This window comes from Myxine glutinosa, chromosome 10 (assembly GCF_964187855.1).
Source record: "Myxine glutinosa chromosome 10, kmMyxGlut1.1, whole genome shotgun sequence".
In the NCBI taxonomy this organism is placed as follows: Eukaryota; Metazoa; Chordata; class Myxini; order Myxiniformes; family Myxinidae; genus Myxine; species Myxine glutinosa.
In genome coordinates this window covers 30320591-30341669 of record NC_136270.1, presented here as the reverse complement: position 1 = coordinate 30341669, position 21079 = coordinate 30320591, and the positions used below count along the sequence as shown (strand labels likewise).

At 55.8% G+C, this 21079-nt stretch overlaps 1 protein-coding gene across 9 annotated transcripts in view; it reads right to left on the bottom strand.

Annotated features, from left to right (window-relative positions):
- LOC137434401 (TBC1 domain family member 24-like) overlaps positions 1-18319 on the bottom strand; it is a 111859-nt gene extending 93540 nt beyond the window's left edge. For 6 of the 9 annotated variants that reach the window (XR_013624704.1, XR_013624706.1, XM_068127364.2 and 3 more), the window contains exon 1: positions 18261-18314. Coding sequence is in view for 6 of the 9 variants with exons in the window: in XM_068127364.2 (XP_067983465.2) it covers positions 18261-18308 (48 nt within the window). In the remaining 3 variants the exon portion in view is untranslated. Of the gene's footprint in view, positions 1-18260 lie in introns of all 9 variants that reach the window. The other 3 variants (XR_013624705.1, XM_078785502.1, XM_078785506.1) reach the window with 2 other exon arrangements.
- Between the last annotated feature and the right edge of the window lie 2760 nt (positions 18320-21079).

Genomic DNA, 21079 nt, shown 5'->3' with positions numbered 1-21079 from the left:
AAGCGCGGCGTTACGCGCGCTGCTTGTGAGCAAGGAGGAAGCGGACAAGCGGTAACATATAAACGTCTTTATTGTAAGACTACACTGTAACACTGTACTGTCCCGGGCTGGGCGCCCGGTGTATATCATGAGGCCACGCCTACCCCTGGTGCGTGGCCACCGCCCACTTGGTGCGCGGAATGATGTCACTGTAGCGGCTGCCGCTGGGGTTACACAATCGCCTTGCACCTATCAAGGACGCGGAGCGATCACCAGGCCGGGCTCGTCCAGGACGCCCGGGCAGGCCCGCGCTCGACTTGCCAGGCCTCGGTCGGGACGCCCGGGCAGGCTCGCCCTCGGCTTGCCAGGCCGCAGCCGGCCCGCGGGGCCACGCCCCCTGGCGCCAGGCCTGGGCAAACCCCCTGGCGGAATAGATATATATTGCCGACCGTAAAACGTTTTTCCCAGAGTGCCTGAGTGTTTGATTCTAATAAAGCAGCTCAGATGAATTCAAGCTTTTTGTCGCGTCCATTCTTTCGATCGACGTGGGAGCCACAGCTCCTTCATTGGTGACCTATCGACATGGACACGGCAGTCGCCCTTAAACTGCCTACCTTCTGGGAGGCTCACGCGGCGGTTTGGTTCGCACAAGCGGAGTCCCTGTTCGCCCTGCGAGGCATCACGGCGGACGACACCCGCTTCCACCACGTGGTCGCTGCGCTCGGTTCAGCCACCGCAGCCCGCGCCCTGAGCCTCCTCGAGAGACCGCCAGCCGCGGACAAATACGGCGCGATTAAGAAGCTTCTCCTCGATGCTTTCGCCCTCCCAGCGGCGGAACGCGCACGGCGCCTGCTCGATTTGCCGGAGCTCGGCGACACGCGCCCTTCCGAGCGAATGGACTACATGCTTTCGCTGCTCGGCGAGCACTCTCCGGCATTCCTGTTCCGGGAGCTGTTCCTCCGTCAGCTGCCTAACCCGGTACGCCTCGCCCTGGCAAGCACGACGATCACAGATCCCCGGGCCCTTGCCAGAGAAGCCGACAAAATCTCCGCCGCGGGACAGCGCATCGCAGCGGCGACATGGGACCCGCCGCCGCCTGATGCACCATCCATGGCGCCCGAGCACCCGGCGCGTTCGACGGCCGAACTGCCGACGCAATTGGCGGCCGCTATACCGAGCCGACCACGTTCAGCACGACGTCCGAAGCCTCCACCCGACCAAGCGTGGTGTTCCTATCATGCCAGGTTCGGACAGAAGGCCCGGACATGCCGACCCCCGTGCACCTTCGGCGGGTCGGGAAACGGCCAGGCCGGCGTTCATTACCTGCCATGAACGCCGGCCACAGTCACACGGGCAACTTACTGTTCATCACGGATAAAGCGTCCGGACGGCGCTTCCTGTGCGACACCGGCGCCCAAGTGAGCGTCATGCCCGCCTCTGACCAGGACAGGCAATCCGCGGTTTGCGGCCCCTCCTTGGTTGCGGCCAACGGATCGACTATCCGCACCTTCGGCCCGCGCAACGTCACCCTCTGCTTCGGCGGCCAACGCTTCGCTTGGACGTTTGTAACCGCCAACGTGCCCATGGCTCTGCTCGGCGCCGACTTCCTCTGCGCACACGGACTGCTGGTGGACGTCCAACGGCGTCGTTTAATCAACGCTGAAACCTTCAGCTCCCTGGTATGCACATTGAGCAGCTCCGCGCCGACCGAGCTGGCATGCACCGTCCCGGCGGCGAACGAGTTTGCTCGCCTGCTCGCGGAGTTCCCGGCCCTCACGCGGCCGACGTTTTCGGCCGTCGCAGTACGGCATGGGATCGAGCACCACATACCAACCACGGGCCCGCCGGTCTACGCCAGGGCCCGCCGCCTCGACCCAGCCAAGCTTGCCGTTGCGAAGGCCGAATTCGACGCGTTGGAGCACCTCGGCATCGTGCGGCGCTCCGATAGCGCGTGGGCCTCGCCACTGCACATCGTGCCAAAGCCAGGGGGTGGATGGCGCCCGTGTGGCGACTACCGCCGTCTTAATGACGCTACAACACCCGACAGGTACCCGATCCCGCATATCCAAGACTTCTCCGCCCGTCTGGCGGGACGGGTCATTTTTTCAAAAATTGATCTCATACGGGGATATCACCAGGTACCTGTCAGGGCGGCCGACGTCCCTAAAACGGCAGTCATCACGCCGTTCGGCTTATTCGAGTTCTTGCGGATGCCGTTTGGTCTCAAGAACGCGGCTCAGGCGTTCCAGCGCTTGATGGACGGCGTGCTGCGTGACCTGCCGTTCCTTTTCGTTTACCTGGACGACATCCTCGTCGCCAGCACGTCCCGGGCCGAGCACCTCCTCCACCTCCGAACACTGTTCGGGCGCCTCAGCGAGCACGGCCTCATCGTCAACCCGGCCAAATGCCACTTCGGCACGACGGCCGTTGATTTTTTGGGCCACCACATCACCAAGAACGGGGCTGTGCCGCTGCCAACCAAGGTCGAGGCCATCACCACTTTCCCGCGTCCCCGCACCATAAAGGCCCTGCAGGAATTCCTGGGAATGGTGAATTTTTATCACCGCTTCGTGCCCCGCGCTGCTCAACTCATGCGGCCCCTCTACGAAGCCCTCCGGGGCAAGCCGGCCAAGCACGACATCGCCTGGTCCGCAGCAATGGATGCGGCCTTCCAAAGCTCAAAGCGGGCCCTCGCCGACGCAACACTGCTCGCTCACCCGGTGCTCAACGCTCCCATCGCCCTCACCACGGATGCCTCCGACTACGCGGTGGGCGCCGTACATGAGCAATGGGTGAACGGGGTTTGGCAGCCACTCGCTTTTTTCAGCCGGCAGCTCCGGCCGAACGAGCTCAAATACAGCACGTTTGACCGGGAGCTCCTCGGTCTACACCTGGCCGTCCGCCATTTCCGCCACCTCCTGGAGGGCCGACCTTTCACGGCGTTCGTCGACCACAAGCCGTTGGTTTACGCCATGGCCAAGGTCACGGAGCCATGGTCGGCCCGCCAACAGCGCCACCTCTCCGCCGTGTCGGAGTTTACCACGGACATCCGGCACGTCGCCGGCAAAAACAACGCCGTGGCCGACTGTCTTTCCCGGGCCAGCGCGAACGCGGTCCACCTGGGCGTGGATTTTGCGCTCATGGCGGCGGACCAAACCACCGACACCACGGTGCAAGCCCTCCGGGCGGCGGACACGGGCCTCCGCCTGGCCGACATCCCCTGCGCGGACACTGTCCTGCTCTGCGACGTCTCCCAAGGCCGGCCTCGCCCCATCGTGCCCGTCACCTGGCAACGCCGCATCTTCGCCTCCCTCCACGGCCTTTCCCACCCGGGCCGGAAAGCTTCCCAGAAGCTGGTGTCGGCGCGTTTCGTCTGGCACGGCCTTCGTCGGGACGTCCGCGATTGGACCAGCGCCTGCACCGCCTGCCAACGGGCCAAGGTCCACCGACACACCCAGGCCCCGCTGGCACCTTTCACCGTGCCCGAACGACGTTTCGACCACGTCAACGTGGATCTGGTGGGCCCCCTTCCCCCATCACGAGGGTTCACACACCTGCTCACCATGGTGGACAGGACCACCAGGTGGCCGGAGGCCGTTCCCCTCGTCTCCACCACCACCGCCGACGTGGCGCAGGCCTTCATCGCCACCTGGGTCGCCCGCTTCGGCGCACCGGCGGACATCTCGTCAGACCGCGGACCACAGTTCACCTCCGAGCTGTGGGGCGCGGTCGCCCGCAACCTGGGGGTCAAGCTCCACCGTACTACGGCCTACCACCCCCAAGCAAACGGGTTGTGCGAGCGATTCCACCGCTCCATGAAGGCCGCGCTCATGGCCGGCCTTCAAGACGGCGGTTGGGCCGACCGGCTGCCGTGGGTCCTTTTGGGCCTTCGCACGGCCCCCAAGGAGGACCTCCAGGCATCCACCGCCGAGCTGGTCTATGGCCAGGTGCTACGCGTCCCGGGCGAATTCGTGCCCGACGCTACCAGCCCCTGGTCCGCAGCTCGCCAGCGCTCGGACCTCCAGGAGGCCGCCCGACGGTTTGCCCCCGTGCCGACATCCCACCACGGTGACCCCCAGTCCTACGTCCCCCCAGCACTCCGCACCGCGGAGTATGTTTTTGTGCGTCACGACGCACATCGGCGGCCACTCCAGCCGCCGTACGACGGGCCCTTCCGGGTGCTGCGACGGGACGACAAGTCGTTCGTCATCGACATCGGCGGCAGGTCGGACCGGATTGCAGTGGACCGCCTCAAGCCGGCGCACGTGGACGTCGACCACCCACCACGGGTGGCCCTCCCGCCGCGGCGAGGCCGCCCCCCGTCCACGGTGCCCCCCACTCGACCGCCCACCACCTCACCGGACCCCCTCCCACGACCCACCAGGGGTCGCTTCGGCCGGGTCATCAGGACCCCCCTCAAGTTGACCCTGTCGGTGCAAGTCGATTCTGGGGGGACGTGTGTAGCGGCTGCCGCTGGGGTTACACAATCGCCTTGCACCTATCAAGGACGCGGAGCGATCACCAGGCCGGGCTCGTCCAGGACGCCCGGGCAGGCCCGCGCTCGACTTGCCAGGCCTCGGTCGGGACGCCCGGGCAGGCTCGCCCTCGGCTTGCCAGGCCGCAGCCGGCCCGCGGGGCCACGCCCCCTGGCGCCAGGCCTGGGCAAACCCCCTGGCGGAATAGATATATATTGCCGACCGTAAAACGTTTTTCCCAGAGTGCCTGAGTGTTTGATTCTAATAAAGCAGCTCAGATGAATTCAAGCTTTTTGTCGCGTCCATTCTTTCGATCGACGTGGGAGCCACAGCTCCTTCATCACCACGCCAGTGGGCTTTTGTGTCCGCCACACGCGCCCCCCCAGAATTCCCGCGCACCTGGAGGGCCAGTTTGCGGGGCAGACGAATGACCCGGCCGAAGCGCCCCCTGGCGATCGGCGGCGTCCGGGGTGCAGGGATGCCAGGTGGGATGCCCCTGGCTGCCCCTGGGATGGGTGCAGGACCGGGGGGCGGCGGGGCTGGGCGGTGCCGGGGGTCCGCCCGCAGGAGGGCGGCCCCGACGTGGGGATCGGGCCACTGGCGGTGGATGGTCCACATCGAGGTGGGCCGGCTTGAGGCGGTCTACCGAAACGCGGTCAGGAGTACCGCCGATGTCCAGGGTGAAGTGCTTCGCCCCGGTCTCCAGCACGCGGAAAGGCCCGTCGTACGGGGGCCGCAGTGGTGTCCGATGGGCATCGTGGCGGACGAAGACGTACTCCGCCGTGCGAAGCTCCGGGGCGACGTGCGTTGGTGGGTGCCCGTGGCATGCCGTTGGCACCGGGGCGAACCTCTGGGCGGTCTCTTGTAGAGCGGAGCGCTGCTGTGCCGCGGACCATGGTGCCGTGGAGTCGGGGAGGAACTCGCCCGGCACCCGCAGTGGTTGCCCGAAGACCAATTCCGCCGCGGATGCGCGCAGGTCCTCCTTGGGCGCCGTCCGGAGGCCCAGCAGGACCCAGGGGAGCCTGTCGACCCAGCCGCCGTCGCGGAGGGTGGCCCGGAGCGCGGCCTTCAATGAGCGGTGAAATCGCTCACACAGGCCGTTAGCCTGGGGATGGTAGGCCGTGGTTCGGTGCAGCCGGACCCCGAGCCCCTGCGCAACCGCCCCCCAGAGCTCCGAGGTGAACTGGGGGCCGCGGTCGGATGAGATGTCTGAGGGGGCGCCGAACCGGGCGACCCAGGTGGCGATGAAAGCCTGCGCGACATCGGCCGCCGTTGTCGACGCCAAGGGCACGGCCTCCGGCCACCGGGTGGTGCGGTCCACCATGGTGAGGACGTAGGTGAAACCCCGCGAGGGGGGCAGAGGTCCCACCAGGTCCACGTGGACGTGGTCAAACCGGCGTTCCGGCACCGTGAACGGGGCCAACGGGGCCTGGGTGTGCCGGTGCACCTTGGCGCGCTGGCACGCGAGGCACGTCCTGGCCCAGCCGCGGACGGCCTTCCGGAGGCCATGCCAGACGAACTTGTCGGCGATCAGCCTTTGGGAGGCCCTCGCGCCCGGGTGGGACAGGCCGTGGATGGCGTCAAACACCTGGCGCTGCCAGCCCGCGGGCACGATGGGGCGAGGACGCCCGAGGGAGACGTCGCACAAGAGGGCCGCGCCCGCGCCGTCAAACGGCACCTCGGTGATGCGGAGGCCCGTGACGGCGGTCCGCAAGGCCTGGACGTCGGGGTCAGCGGCCTGGTCCGCTGCCATCCGGGCATAGTCGATGCCGAGGTGGACTGCGTGGGCGACGGCCCGGGAAAGGCAATCCGCCACCGGGTTGTCCTTCCCCGCGACGTGCTGGATGTCCGTCGTGTACTCGGACACGGCCGAGAGGTGACGCTGCTGCCGGGCCGACCACGGCTCGGTGACTTTGCCCATCGCAAAGATCAGCGGCTTGTGGTCGACGAAGGCAGTGAACGCCCGGCCCTCGAGCAGATGGCGGAAGTGCCTGACCGCCAAGTGAAGTCCGAGCAACTCGCGGTCGAAGGTACTGTAACGGCGTTCGGGCGGGCGAAGCTGCCGGCTAAAGAACGCCAGCGGTTGCCAAGCTCCACGCACCCATTGCTCATGCACTGCGCCCACCGCGTAGTCCGAGGCATCGGTGGTGAGGGCGATCGGTGCATCGGGCGCTGGGTGCGCGAGCATGGTGGCGTTAGCCAAGGCGAGCTTCGCGCCCGTGAACGCCGTGTCCATCTGCTCGGTCCAGGTAACGTCGCCTTTGCCCGGCTTACCTCGGAGAGCTTCGTGCAGGGGGCGCAGGAGCTGGGCGATACGGGGCAGGAACCGATGGTAAAAGTTCACCATGCCCAGGAACTCCTGCAGCCCTCTGATTGTGCGGGGGCGCGGAAACCCCTTCACCGCCTCCACCTTGGCCGGTAGGGGGACGGCTCCGTGCCTGGTGACACGGTGCCCCAGAAAATCGATTGTGGCGGCGCCGAACCGGCACTTTGCGGGGTTCACAATCAGGCCATGCTGGCCCAGGCGTTCGAAGAGCGTGCGGAGGTGGCGTAGGTGCTCTTCGCGGGACGCGCTGGCGACGAGGATATCGTCCAGGTAAACGTAGACAAAATCCAAGTCGCGCAGGACGCTGTCCATCAGTCGCTGGAACGCCTGAGCCGCATTCTTCAGACCGAAGGGCATGCGCAAGAACTCGAAGAGTCCGAATGGCGTGATGACCGCCGTCTTCGGGACGTCCTCCGGCCTGACGGGGACCTGATGGTAGCCGCGTATGAGGTCCACCTTCGAGAAGAAGGACCTGCCCGCCAAACGGGCGGAAAAGTCCTGAATGTGGGGGACGGGGTAGCGGTCGGGAGTCGTGGCGTCATTGAGACGGCGATAGTCCCCGCACGGTCGCCATCCCCCGCCGGGCTTCGGCACGATGTGCAGCGGCGACGCCCAAGCGCTCTCTGAGCGCCGAACGATGCCGAGTCGCTCCAGGGTAGCGAACTCCGCTTTTGCCACCGCCAGCTTCGTCGGCTCGAGGCGGCGTGCCCGGGCATAGACCGGTGGCCCGACGGTGGGGATGTGATGGGCCACCCCGTGCTTGACGGCCCCCGCCGAGAAGGTGGGCCGCGTGAGGGCCGGGAAGCCGGCGAGGAGGCGGGTGAATGCGTCCGCTGCCGGAAGCGTACAGACCAACGTGGCCGGAACCGAATCGTTCGGCAAGCCGCTTGGCAAGCCGCTCGTTGAGCTGGGCAACGCACAAGCGAGCGAGCTGAACGTCTCGGCCTGGACAAGCCGTCTGCGCTTGACGTCGACCAGGAGCCCATTAGCGCACAGGAAGTCCGCGCCAAGCAGTGCCATGGGCACGTCGGCGGTGACGAACGTCCATCGGAAAACCTGCCCTCCAAACCGCAGAGAGAGGCAGCGTTTTCCGTACGTACGGATGGGCGTCCCGTTCGCGGCAAGCAGCGCGGGGCCCCCACCCGCGGCGTGCTTGTCTGACGTGCCGGCGGGAATGACACTCACCTGCGCTCCCGTGTCGCACAGGTAACGGCGCCTGGAGAAGGTGTCCGTTATGAACAGCAGGCTGTTCGAATGGCCGGCGCTCATCGCCACTATTGAGCGCCGGCCCGGGCGTTTCCCGACCCGTTGAAGGAGCACGGCGGATGACACCGCCGAGCTTCGTGGCCGAACTTGGCATGGAACCAGCACCAGGTGGTGGAGCTGGAGGAGCGCGGCTGGCTCCGCCAGGCCGGTGGAGTTGGCGGGTTTCCCCGCGGTGGCGGTTTTCGCCGCGGCGGTGGGCGGGGCGTGGCGGCGTTCACGAGGTGCATATCAGCATGCTGCTGAACATCAGCGTGCTGTAGAAGCTGATGCTGTGGAACATGCTGCTGAACATCAGCGTCGAGGGCCGTGACGGCCACGCCGACGCTCGCCCGCATGTCCGAAGCGGCGAAGTACCTGTCCGCCTCGGCCGCCAATGCTCGGGGTTCCGTTAGCTCGGTCCCGGCCAACGCGAGGCGGACCTGCGCTGGAAGTTGGCGCCGGAAAAGCGCCCGGAATAGCGAACCGGGGGCTTCGTCGCCCAACAGTGACAGCATATGGTCCATTCGGACCGACGGGCGCGTCTCACCGAGCTCGGGGAGATCCAGGAGGCGGTCGGCCCGTGCGTCGTCCGTAAGGCCGAACGTGGCTAGGAGTAGCCGCTTGAGTGCCTCGTACTTGTGGCCGTTCGGTGGGTGGCGAAGGACGGACACAACTCGAGCGGCCGTGCCGGGCCCGAGGGAGGCGACGACGTGGCAATAGCGCGTGTCATCGCCGGTGAGGCGCCGAAGCTGAAATTGGGCTTCGGCCTGGACGAACCAGACTTCGGCCTGAGCCTCCCAAAATTCCGGAAGTTTGACGAAGTCGGCCATGGCGATGGCGTCGCGTGTGGAAGGATCGCTCCAGCAGATCCAACGTCGAGGGTCACCAGTAAAGCGCGGCGTTACGCGCGCTGCTTGTGAGCAAGGAGGAAGCGGACAAGCGGTAACATATAAACGTCTTTATTGTAAGACTACACTGTAACACTGTACTGTCCCGTCTGGGCGCCCGGTGTATATCATGAGGCCACGCCTACCCCTGGTGCGTGGCCACCGCCCACTTGGTGCGCGGAATGATGTCACCACGCCAGTGGGCTTTTGTGTCCGCCACAACGTAAACGTTAAATTCACCAGATCGCTGACAGGCGACCGCGAGTTTGTAAATGTGTCGCTGTAGTATTTTTGGGGATTGGTTGGAGAAGCGAGAAGCGAGGAGATCGGCAGCGGGTGCTGAGGTCTTCGACGTAATCTTTGACACGGCGAGTTACATGTTGAGTGGAGACCGATCGTCTTGTCAGTGGTTCAGTGGGTTGAACACTATGCTATCCCCTCCCCTCGGGAGGTGTCAGGAGAGGGGGGGGGGGTTGGGTGATAATGGGTAGTAGGTCTGGAGACGAGGAGGATGAGGCTCAGCCGTCAGCGAACAGGTCCCCACAGTAGGTCTGGAGACGAGGAGGATGAGGCTCAGCCGTCAGCGAACAGGTCCCCACGTGGTTCTGGCGTGAAGAGGATAAAATCCCGGCAGGTCGTGACGAGTCCGACGCTCCTGTTGCGGGCAAGGCCGTAGTTAGTCAGGATGATCCGAATGGGGGATTCCCCATTATAATTTCGAATGGGGGATTCCCCATTATAATTTCGACTTTAGAGGGGTCTAAACCCCTGTGCTCCGGGAATCCAATCCAAATGGCTTCCCTGATCAAGAGTGAATTGGGCGACGTCATCGGTGCTAAAAAAACTCAGATCTGGGGACATGCTAATTATTTGTAAATCCGCTTCCCAGCGTGACAAGGCCTTGAGAGCCTCTCTTTTTGGTGGCAGTCGAGTCTCCTGCCTCATCCCTAGATTAGTCAGGTTAACTATGTTTTTTCGTTCAAAATCATGGTAGATTAGCAAACCTATACATTTTTGGAAACGTTATTACATGGAAAATCTGAAAATCAATGTTTACATTTGCCAATTCCGACCAATTCGATTCGACCAATTCGACCAATCGACCAATTCCATTCGACCCATTCGACCAATCGCTTCGATCGACCATTCGACAATTCGATCGATTCGATTCGATTCGATTCGATCGACCATTCGACCAATTCGATTTGCCAATCAATTTGACTGACCTTTGCTTGTGTGGAACGGACTGTGAAAACGATGCGGACTATATTGTCGGATACGACACACAGGACAGTGATGACGAACTCTAAATGGCATATTCTGTAATCGTGTATGTTTGATGCCATTGACTGCCTGTGTATATTTTGTCATTGACTGCCTGTGTAGATGTGAAGTTATACTGACTGCATGTGTATATATGATTTTGCTGACTGCCTGTGTATGTTTGGTGATATGAATTATTGTGACACATTTTGATGTTATTAACTGCCTGTACAAAACGATAACATGTATTTGATTATGCAACTTATCGCGAATATAAAGACAGTATTTTGCAATTCAAAACCTTTGATTCGTGTCTTACCATTCCCCATAGCACTAATTTGATACTTTCATTGGATTCCTTGTCCCTGAAAATATAGGTTTAGTATATATTTTAAAGTTTTTAGGGTAATTAGAGGCAGAAATAGAACAAAATATGTATTTTACAGTGGCCATTTTGAAAATCCAAAATGGCCGCCATACAGGTATCTCTCCAAATGTAAACATTGATTTTTAGTTTCCTTATGCTATAACCTTTCCAAAAATGTATAGGTTTGCTAATCTACCATGATTTTGAACGAAATATAATTTATTGACATAGTGAACCTGTCTAGATCGCTGCGGGAAAGTCGTGGTGTGATATATGGTATTTCCCCATCGGTCGAGATGGATGGCATAAAGACCCACTTAGCTGATATGGGAGTTGTGGATGCCCGCCGGCTCACTGCAATAAGGGAAGGGGTGAAGGTGGAAACATGATCGGTGGTTTTATCCTTCACCAGCCCGGCTCTTCCCCCCAAAGTGTACCTGGGGTATCAGGCTTTTTCTGCCCAGGAATATGTTCCCCCTCCACTAAGATGCTACAAGTGTCAGAAGTTGGTCACACTGCTCTGTCTTGTAGGGGTAAGCAGCATTGCAGCAGGTGCTATGGAGACCCTGAGCTCAGGGATTGTACTAGTTCCAAGATGTTCTGTGCCAACTGTGGCGGGGAACACAGCGCAGCCTATAGAGGGTGCCCTGAATTCCAGAGGGCCATCCAGATCCAACATATAAAGACATCGGGGAACCTATCCTATGCAGAGGCCGTCCGCAAGGTCCCCAAGTCCAAGGCCCCCTGCAAACGGCATCTGTTGTAAAAACCAGAGTTACAACATTGTCTCAGATTGTGAGTTTAATTCTGAATCAATCTCTAGCAATACCTGTAAGAAAACCAACAAGCAACATATCAATATTCAGCATTCATAGGAATCAGTAATGGATTTGCAACTAGCACAAGCAAGCCTGGAACAAAGGAATGATACGCACCATCTAAGTATGCACAACATTACACACGATAAATGTCACAGGAATGATCGTAGCGCTGTCTGTCTGAGTTCTTACAACTGCTTCGCAGTGGACAGAAGCCGCATAACACCTGGGTTCAAACATAGGCACAATTTCATGACAGCATCATCCCGGCCCCCAGAATTGCAGTCCAGGCCCCAACTCTAACAAGATCGGTGGGAGTCCAGACCAAGACGAGTGATCAAGAATGCCAAACTGAGGGGTCAAGAACCAGTATGGGCATGAACTTTTCAAGACTGGGGTTTATTGGCTTCATCACAGAAGTTGTTAATTGTGCAGCCCAAGCCAAAAGAAGAACAGAGAAAATAGGCATAATCTCTGCCGCAGCCCAGAAGCATCTGGGTTGGGAGGGGATTTCCTCCAAGGAGATCAATAAGTTATTCAAGTCCGGTGATATGAGAAACTCGAGGCAGTCGCATGATTCATCCATGGAGTATTGAGAATAATTCAGTGGAACGCAAAAAGTTTAGCGGCCCATGGTGACGAATTAAAAAAGTTTGTTACTGACCTAACACCCCGACCTGACATCATTTGTATTCAAGAAACCTGGCTCAAAAGTCCCAAGCAATTCAGGATCCCTGGTTATACCTTCATCCGCAAGGATAGAGTGAGGGGGTGTGGAGGAGGTTGCGGGGTTTTTTGTTAAGCTCGGTATTTCCTTCGAGGAAATGGATTGAGATGCCGAACTGGAATCGATTGTAATCAGGGTTCCCGGCTCGAGGGAAGGTCTATCGATCATAAATCTATACAATCCCTGCAAATCATTGAATCTCGGTCTGCTCCAGGAGATGCTCAGGAAGTGTGAAGGGGTCGTAATCTGGTGTGGAGACTTCAATAGCCATAACTCTCTTTGGGGCTCCAATATCACGGATAAAAATGTTGAGTGCATCGAAAGCATCATTAAGGAGTTCGACTTGGTGCCGTTAAATGATGGAAGTGGGACCTGCTTAAATCCATCCTCGGGGAAAACCTTCCCCCTTGATCTCACCTTCATCTCTTCGTCTGCGGCAGCAAGATGCAAGTGGTGGGTGCACGTGGATAATCTGGGGAGCAACGACTTTCCTGTGTTTGCAAATCTTTTATTTGAAAGGGACATCGAGGCTGCTGGTGGCCCTCCCTCCTACAATTTCTCCAAGGTCGACTGGGGTTCCTTTTCCCGTCAGTGCTCCAAGGGAGTGCGGGAAGATCTCGCAAGTGGGAACACTGCGGACTTCAACAGCTCTTTTATTCAGACTGTGAAGGCCATCAACCAGGGAACAATCCCTACCTGCAGAAGCTCATCAGGCAGGAAAACCAAAGTGCCTTGGTGGAATGTCGAGTGCGGGAAGGCCATCCGGGAAAGGAGGGAGGCTCTGAAGAAAGTGAGAAAATCCTGAAGGATGGATGACGTAATAGAGTACAAGAGGAAAAGAGCCCAGGCCCAGCAGGTCATAAAACGGGCCAAGACTGCTTCTTGACGGTGCTTCTGTTCAGCCATTGACCCGGACTCTTCTCTTCAATCCATTTGGAGGAAGGTAAAATCCAGGAGCGGTATTAAAGATGGGGGAAGGGTCACCCCTCTACTCATTTCCCCTGATGGAACCTCCTCCACGATTAAGGACAAGGCCGAGGCCTTGGGCAAACATTTCTCTGACTTGATTAGAGAAAATAACACCGACAGGGAGTCCAAGGTGTCCAGGTTACAGTTCCAGACCCAGCACAGAGAAATCCTCAATGACTGGAGTCCTGAAAATTCCCCTCTAAACCTGGACTTCTCCCCCTGGGAACCTAGGCAAGCAGTTCATAAATCTAGAAACAGTGCTCCTGGCCCCGACCTATTGACCTTTCATATTGTTACGGTTTTTAGAACCTTCACTAGTAAATTTTAGTAAATGCATCCCTTATAAATGTTCCCCTGTAAATATCCCCATCAATTGGTTTGTTAAAGATCGCACCCTAGTTAGTCCATGTACAACACGTAGCGAACCATAGGACCTCTCCGTAGTTATTTCATTATTATGTGTTTCAGTTAAGGATCTGTTCCCAGTAGTTGAATCTGCGTTGCATTAATGAAATAAGAGTGGGCTCCAAAGTTCCCTTCAAAAGCGGTGCGAGTGGTTTTCTATCTCCTCACAAGACGCCATTGCCCATGTGCTTCATCTCGGAGAAGAAGGGGGAGGAGTCCTCAGAGCTCCAGGAATAAGGCGTGGCCCCGTCAACGCACCATCAGGGGGCAGAGCCGGTGAGCCCTCGCGACCAATCAGGGCCGAGGCGAGCTCACCGGTGGGTGTATCCTAAAAGCCGCGGCTTGATACGCAAAAAAACCCAATATAAGCGCGGCACGCGGACTACTTGAAAATGAGTGGTTGGGGAAACAAAGAGAGTGGTGAGGAGAGAGTCGTACGTGGGTCATGAGCCAGGAGACGAGAGGCGTGAGCCAGAGAGAAGGGACGGGTCGGAGACGAGTGAGGAAGCCCGAAGTACGAGTGAAGAGAAAAGCAATATACCCTCCCCGATTTGATAACCCCGCCGAATAAGGTCCGCCCGCGTACCACCAATATCATCAGCACTGCCTGCCAGGGTTTTCCCGCCACAACGCGAGTCGACTCCTGGAGCCGGACCTCGACGCCCACCGTCTACCTGGGCCTTCTCATCCCTTCTTCCAGTCATTCCTGCCTGCTATTCCCCTTTCGTGTAAGTCTGTTTGTCTGTCATGTTTGTTGTCCTGGGGAATAATATAAGATTGTTTTAAGGTTTGCCCTGTGTATCTGCTTCTTCCTCTTCCTGTACAATCTCACCTCTCGTTTCTTCTTCATTTCTTGTAGATAGTAAATAAACCTGTGTTCTTCCTTTACCCTTTTTGGTTCTTTGGTTTCCTCTCATCCAGTCGCTTTAGTCTTTTCCCTGATTGAATATCTGTGGCACGATTTGGCCAATGCTCGGAATCGGGTTAGTCTTTTGTTAATGGCTCGGGCTGCGGATTGCTAAACCGCTCGGCAAATACCATCCTGTCCGTGGTTCGAGCGGTACTTGTCTCCCTGTTTTGCAGAGGGATTGGTAAGGGTATTCGGGAGAACACCTTGACCAAAAACCCTGATCAATCCCACCCCGCAAAAGAGCGTTACAAGTACCAGGACCAGAGACGGCCAGCTTAAGAGGCCAAGGGGATTAACCCCCCTTGCTAAGGGGAGTGCCGTCTCTGAGATCCGTAACAATATGCTCAAGAATATGGAAGACAAGGTGTTGGGCATGTTTCTCGGCCTATTTAATAGAGTTTGGTCTTTAGGAGAACTTCCCCAAGAATGGAAACACTCTATAGTCATCCGGATCCTTCAAGCGGGGGAAAATCTCCAAAACCCGTCGTCATACCGCCCCATCTCCCTCATCTCGGTGGTAAGCAAGTTAATGGAGAAGATGGTGAACAGTCGCCTGGTTTTCTTCCTCGAATGGAACAACCTGTTGAATGAATCCCAGAGCAGATTCCGAAGGGGCCGTTCATCTATCGACAACATTGTTTTATTGGCTAACGAGGTGAGAAAATCCCTTGATAATCAGGGGTCGCATATTTGTGTTTTCCTGGACATTCACAAAGCCTACGGTACAGTCTGGCAGGAAGGCCTGCTTTACAAGCTGCACCATCTCGGCGTCAGTAGCAAAATGTTTTGGTGGACCCGGGATTTTCTGGCCACCAGGTCATTTCAAGTGAGAGTGGGGCAAACCCTCTCTTCCTACTTTCATCTGAAACAAGGAGTCCCCCAGGGCAGCTGCTTAAGCCCTACACTTTTCAACATTATGATCAATGATATATTGATATAGCCTCCCTCTCAGGGATCCATGGCAAGGTGCTGCTGTTTGCGAAGGACATAGCCTTGTGGGTCCAGAGTAAAAACTTAGCTTTTGCGTTAAGGAAACTTCAGGCTGATATCGGCTTGATGGAGCTGTGGGCCCAAAAGTGGGGGTTCCAGTTCTCTGGGCCCAAATCCAAGTTCGTAATTTTTTTCCACAAGAGGATGGTCCAGGACACATCAATATCAGTTGGTGGAACCATCCTCAGAGCATATTTTGAAGTGTCGTTCCTGGGTGTTGTTTTCGACAAGGGGCTTAAGTGGAACTCCCACATTAAGAAGGTCGCAGTTAAATGCGCCAAGGGCTGAAATCTAATTTGATGCCTCACTGGCACATCCTGGGGAACCCACCAGGGAAGTCTTTTTCTCCTGCACAAAGCCCTTATCCACCCTCATCTGGACTATGGTAGCCAGGTCTTTTTCAGACATGTCAAAAATCAACCGCAGTAAACTTGAAGCCATTCAGGCTAAAGCCCTGCGTGTCTGTCTGGGCGATTTCGTGAGTTCACCTATCTCTGCCCTTTTGGTGGAGGCTGGTGAGATGCCTCTATCCCTCCACTGGGAGGTGTGCCGGCTAAAATTCTGGGCCAAATCTATATCCTCTGGGACCAATCACCCAGTCCGAGCTGTTTTTGCAGACTGTTGGGAGTATGAGGTATGGGGAAAAAATCTAAATCCCGCTCCCTTTGGGATGGCCTGTAGGCGGGTAGCGAGTGAAATGGGTCTGGACCTCTTGCCCATTGAGTCCATCAATAAAGTTCCAATCTGGCCCCCCTAGACTCTTACTATGCCTCCAATCCACCTGGATCTATGGGGGACAGTTGACAAGCATAACCCCTCTGCATCTTGCATCCAGGCGATAGAGTTCATCCATTCGGTTTGGAGTCAATCTCTCTACATTTACATGGATGGTTCTAAAGACCCTTCCCTTTGGAGAACTGCGGCGGCAATATGTATCCCTGATGTTAAGGTGACAAAGGCTAAGAGATTATCTGATCATCTCTCCGTCTTCGCAGCGGAACTCTTTGCTATCGTATTGGCACTGGAATGGATAATCGAGTTCAACCCTCTCAGTGCCGTGATCTTTTCTGATTCCCTCTCTGCACTTAAGGCACTATAGTCTCTACAGGAGGGATGCAGATTTGACCTTGTGCTCGAAGTACTGCACCTGATCAACATTGCTAGTTGGAGAGGATCTGTGGTCAATCTGTGCTGGATCCCCGCTCATGTGGGCATCGGAGGGAACGAGGCCTGCGATCTTGCAGCCAAGTGTGCGCTCACATCCGAATGTGTCACCCAAGTCCCTTTGGGACCGTCTGAAATTGTGAATGTGGTCAGGGACATGATCGTCAAAAAAATGGCAATCCCAGTGGGATACCACCAGGAAGGGTATGTTCTGTTACAGGGTGAATCCAGATGTGACCCCCCCCCCCCCTTTCGGCTACCTCAGTTGTCCCACAGAGACCAGGTGGCTCTCTCCAGGCTTAGACTTGGGCACTGTCGCCTTAATGCGTATCTTCACGTGACAGGGTGTTACCCTTCCGGGACTTGCGAAGCCTGCAGGGAACCCAAAGATTTATCTCACGTATTTATTGGATGCCGCCTATATGATGGACCAAGGGTGCTCCTATTTAAAATCGTTAGAGAGGAAGGGGTCGGTGGGTCTGACTTGCCCATCATTTTTGGTCATTTAAACCAGAAGCATCCTCGTTTGTGCAAGGTGGTCCTAAACTTTGTGAAAGCGTGTGGGAGACCTATATAATTTTATGGATGTCCCATAGGCTTCCTTTTCAATATATTTGCTTTGCAACGCAGTTATGTTCAGGCGCATGGCGTGTATAGAACCTTGCGGCTCTGAAAACGCCATAAAACTCAAAAGAAGAAGAAGAAGAAGAAGAAGAAATTGGCCAGATCAGTTTCACCAAGTAAGTGCATGCGAACGGCTCGATTAAAGCTTATTAATATTTTTATTCGACATATGAGTAACACTCGACCCAAGCGATGCCAATTGAAATCTAACACAACAAACCCGTGTAGCGCATATTCAGCAGAGGCCTGGTGTATGTAGAAACAGGCCTGGTGTATTAAGCCCACCAGAAAACCAAAATGGCGGCCATGTTATTTCGGCTGGGTTTCATGGTGGCTGCTGCCCAACCAATGGGTGCACATTTCAAAAATCGACCCCAACAACAACCACGTGGAGCTCTTGCAGATCTGACACGTCGCAGGTAAAACCTATGACGTCACTCGGTAGAGTGCATACCTCCGCCAGTGTTACCTTTTGTATCCCACTGATAGGCCGGATCTGGATTCGTAGCTGAACCAAAATCTAATCGATTCGTCTTTGTCACACACCCAACCTGTCCACCACGTTTCGGCCCAATCCGGCCAAGACGAGCTAAAGATGGTATGTGCTGCTGCCTTGCTCAACGAACGCTCAGCATTTAAAAAGATAGCTGAGCATGGACAAGCAACGCTGGGAAGGCAATGGCAAACCACCCAGTGTATTCATCCTTGCTATAAGTGTAAATCCCTCGGCAACACCAATGCTCTGGAAAGCACCAAATCCCATCTGTAACATTGGGGTCCACCCCTCCCCCCCCCCCCCCCCCCCACCTCCTCCATTCTTAAATCATCCCGAGCACAACCACCAGGTATCAACTCATTCCGTTCAGAGGTTCAGGAGCGAAAAAGAAAAACACATAAACGGGCATTTCTCGAATTAAGGCCTAAAGCCCATGATAAAGAACGATCCATCGACGACCTGATAATTAAGGCCGGATTACACTATAGTCCATAAAAAAAAACTACCTTCCTGTCCAAGAAAGTGCTCAGAGAACACTTTACAAGTCAATCAACTATATACTTCATTGTAATGTTTAAAATCCTCAAAACACCGTCCCTCAAAGTGTATACTCACCTGCAGCACACCTGAACAGGAACCTCGCGGGACAGATAAATAATTCATTGGACTCTGACCGCAGTGCAGGTGATTCGTAGACAATTCCAACATTCATAAGGATAACGTTGATGTGCAGTAAGTACAGTGAACAACAATATCAGTAAACATTGACAACATCGATATTGATATGAGTGACAATGCATCTGATTATATAATATAATTATACTGTCATATTGATTCCATGATTATAGTTTCATTAACCTGTCTGGTTGCTGTTTTTTTGTATACAAAGTCAAGTCTGGTGGAAGAGCTCGACCACAGAATGGATCAGGAGGCAACAGAACAAAAAGAACAGCAGAAAGAGAAGGAGAACACCATTGACACGACTGAAGGACAAAATAGATGGAGACAGACAAAGAACGGATGTGGATAAAAATGAGGGGAAGGGGAAAGGCAGGGGGTGGATAAGATGGGAACAGGAACAAACTCTCAGGAAGGAAGAACTCGAACTTTGGGGAAGGTGAAGGGGAGGTTGTTGTTGTTATGTAGCTCGGACAGTTCTCTCGAACAAGTCTGCGGCACAGAGACAGCCAATCGATCTCGCAGAAGCGACCTGGAGACCCCCCACATCCAGGAAGGTGTACGCCCACCACCTTCACCAACTCAGGGCCAAGAGAGAGAGAGAGAGAGAGAGAGAGAGAGAGAGAGAGAGAGAGAAAGAAGGGGTCCATGGGGACCGATAGGTACTATGACAATGACCGCGCTTCTCTGACAAATCGGGCAGCAGGGAAGAATGGGGGAAGATTTGGTCCCCAACTTGGGTTGGGGGGTACAACCACTGCAAAGAGGCGTCCCTGATAGTTGCAGGGAAGGTAGTTTAACGGGGAGGGTGTGTGTGGGTAAAAAAAAGTTTTGGATAGGGGATGATATGAGATGGTGGTGACCAGCGGTCTTATTGAAGACCTGGAGGTGAGAATGAGATTGAAGAGAACGTGGAAGTTGGTTCCACTGGTTGGAAAAAGAGGATAAAATGAGTGGTGGTGAACAGTGATCCTGGATTTAGGTAGTTTCACCAGAAGGGGGTTTATGGTGGATCGTGTGACCCCTGAAGAAACCGAGGGGGGACAAAGCACGAAAAGAGCAGAGGATGAAAGACCAGAAATGAGGTGGTAGAAGACAGAGAGACCACCAACCTGTCTGCAATGGCAAAATGATAGGCCCATACAGTCACGTGAAAAAGTAAGTACACCCCATGTAAAGTTTTGACTTTTTCAACATATTTCAACATACAGCTATTTGATCTTCATTTCAACAATATTGATAGATAAAGGTGATATAATATAACAAATATCATGAAACATTTACATTTTGTAGTCCATTGTATAATTTAAATAAACATAAATGCAAATTTCGCATGTAGAAAAAGTAAGTACACCCCTACATTTATCACCACTTCAAATACCTAAAATTAGAATCAGGTGCACCAGCTCAGGTGAAAATGATTAGAACATCGTTGGAGAGGATCTTGGAGGAACCTGTCTTATTTAAATCTCAGACATTTTTTTTTATTTTTTTTTATTTTTTTTTCTATACTGAATCGAGGCTCGTGAAAGAGCTGACAACCGCGAGGGAAAGACAAAGACAGTACATGGGGACCGCGAGGGAAAGACAGTACATGGGGACCGCGAGGGAAAGACAAAAACAGCACATGGGGACCGCGAGGGAAAGACAAAGACAGCACATAGGGACCGCGAGGGAGAGACAAAGACAGTACATGGGGACCGCGAGGGAAAGACAAAAACAGCACATGGGGACCGCGAGGGAAAGACAGTACATGGGGACCGCGAGGGAAAGACAAAAACAGCACATGGGGACCGCGAGGGAAAGACAAAGACAGTACATGGGGACCGCGAGGGAAAGACAGTACATGGGGACCGCGAGGGAAAGACAGTACATGGGGACCGCGAGGGAAAGACAAAAACAGCACATGGGGACCGCGAGGGAAAGACAAAGACAGTACATGGGGACCACGAGGGAAAGACAAAGACAGTACATGGGGACCGCGAGGGAAACACAAAAACAGCACATGGGGACCGCGAGGGAAAGACAAAGACAGTACATGGGGACCGCGAGGGAAAGACAGTACATGGGGACCGCGAGGGAAAGACAGTACATGGGGACCGCGAGGGAAAGACAAAAACAGCACATGGGGACCGCGAGGGAAAGACAAAGACAGTACATGGGGACCGCGAGGGAAAGACAGTACATGGGGACCGCGAGGGAAAGACAAAAACAGCACATGGGGACCGCGAGGGAAAGACAGTACATGGGGACCGCGAGGGAAAGACAGCACATAGGGACCGCGAGGGAAAGACAAAAACAGCACATGGGGACCGCGAGGGAAAGACAAAGGCAGCACATAGGGACCACGAGGGAAAGACAAAGACAGTACATGGGGACCGCGAGGGAAAGACAGTACATGGGGACCGCGAGGGAAAGACAAAAACAGCACATGGGGACCGCGAGGGAAAGACAAAGACAGCACATAGGGACCGCGAGGGAAAGACAAAGGCAGCACATAGGGACCGCGAGGGAAAGACAAAGACAGTACATGGGGACCGCGAGGGAAAGACAAAAACAGCACATGGGGACCGCGAGGGAAAGACAGTACATGGGGACCGCGAGGGAAAGACAGCACATAGGGACCGCGAGGGAAAGACAAAAACAGCACATGGGGACCGCGAGGGAAAGACAGTACATGGGGACCGCGAGGGAAAGACAGCACATAGGGACCGCGAGGGAAAGACAAAAACAGCACATGGGGACCGCGAGGGAAA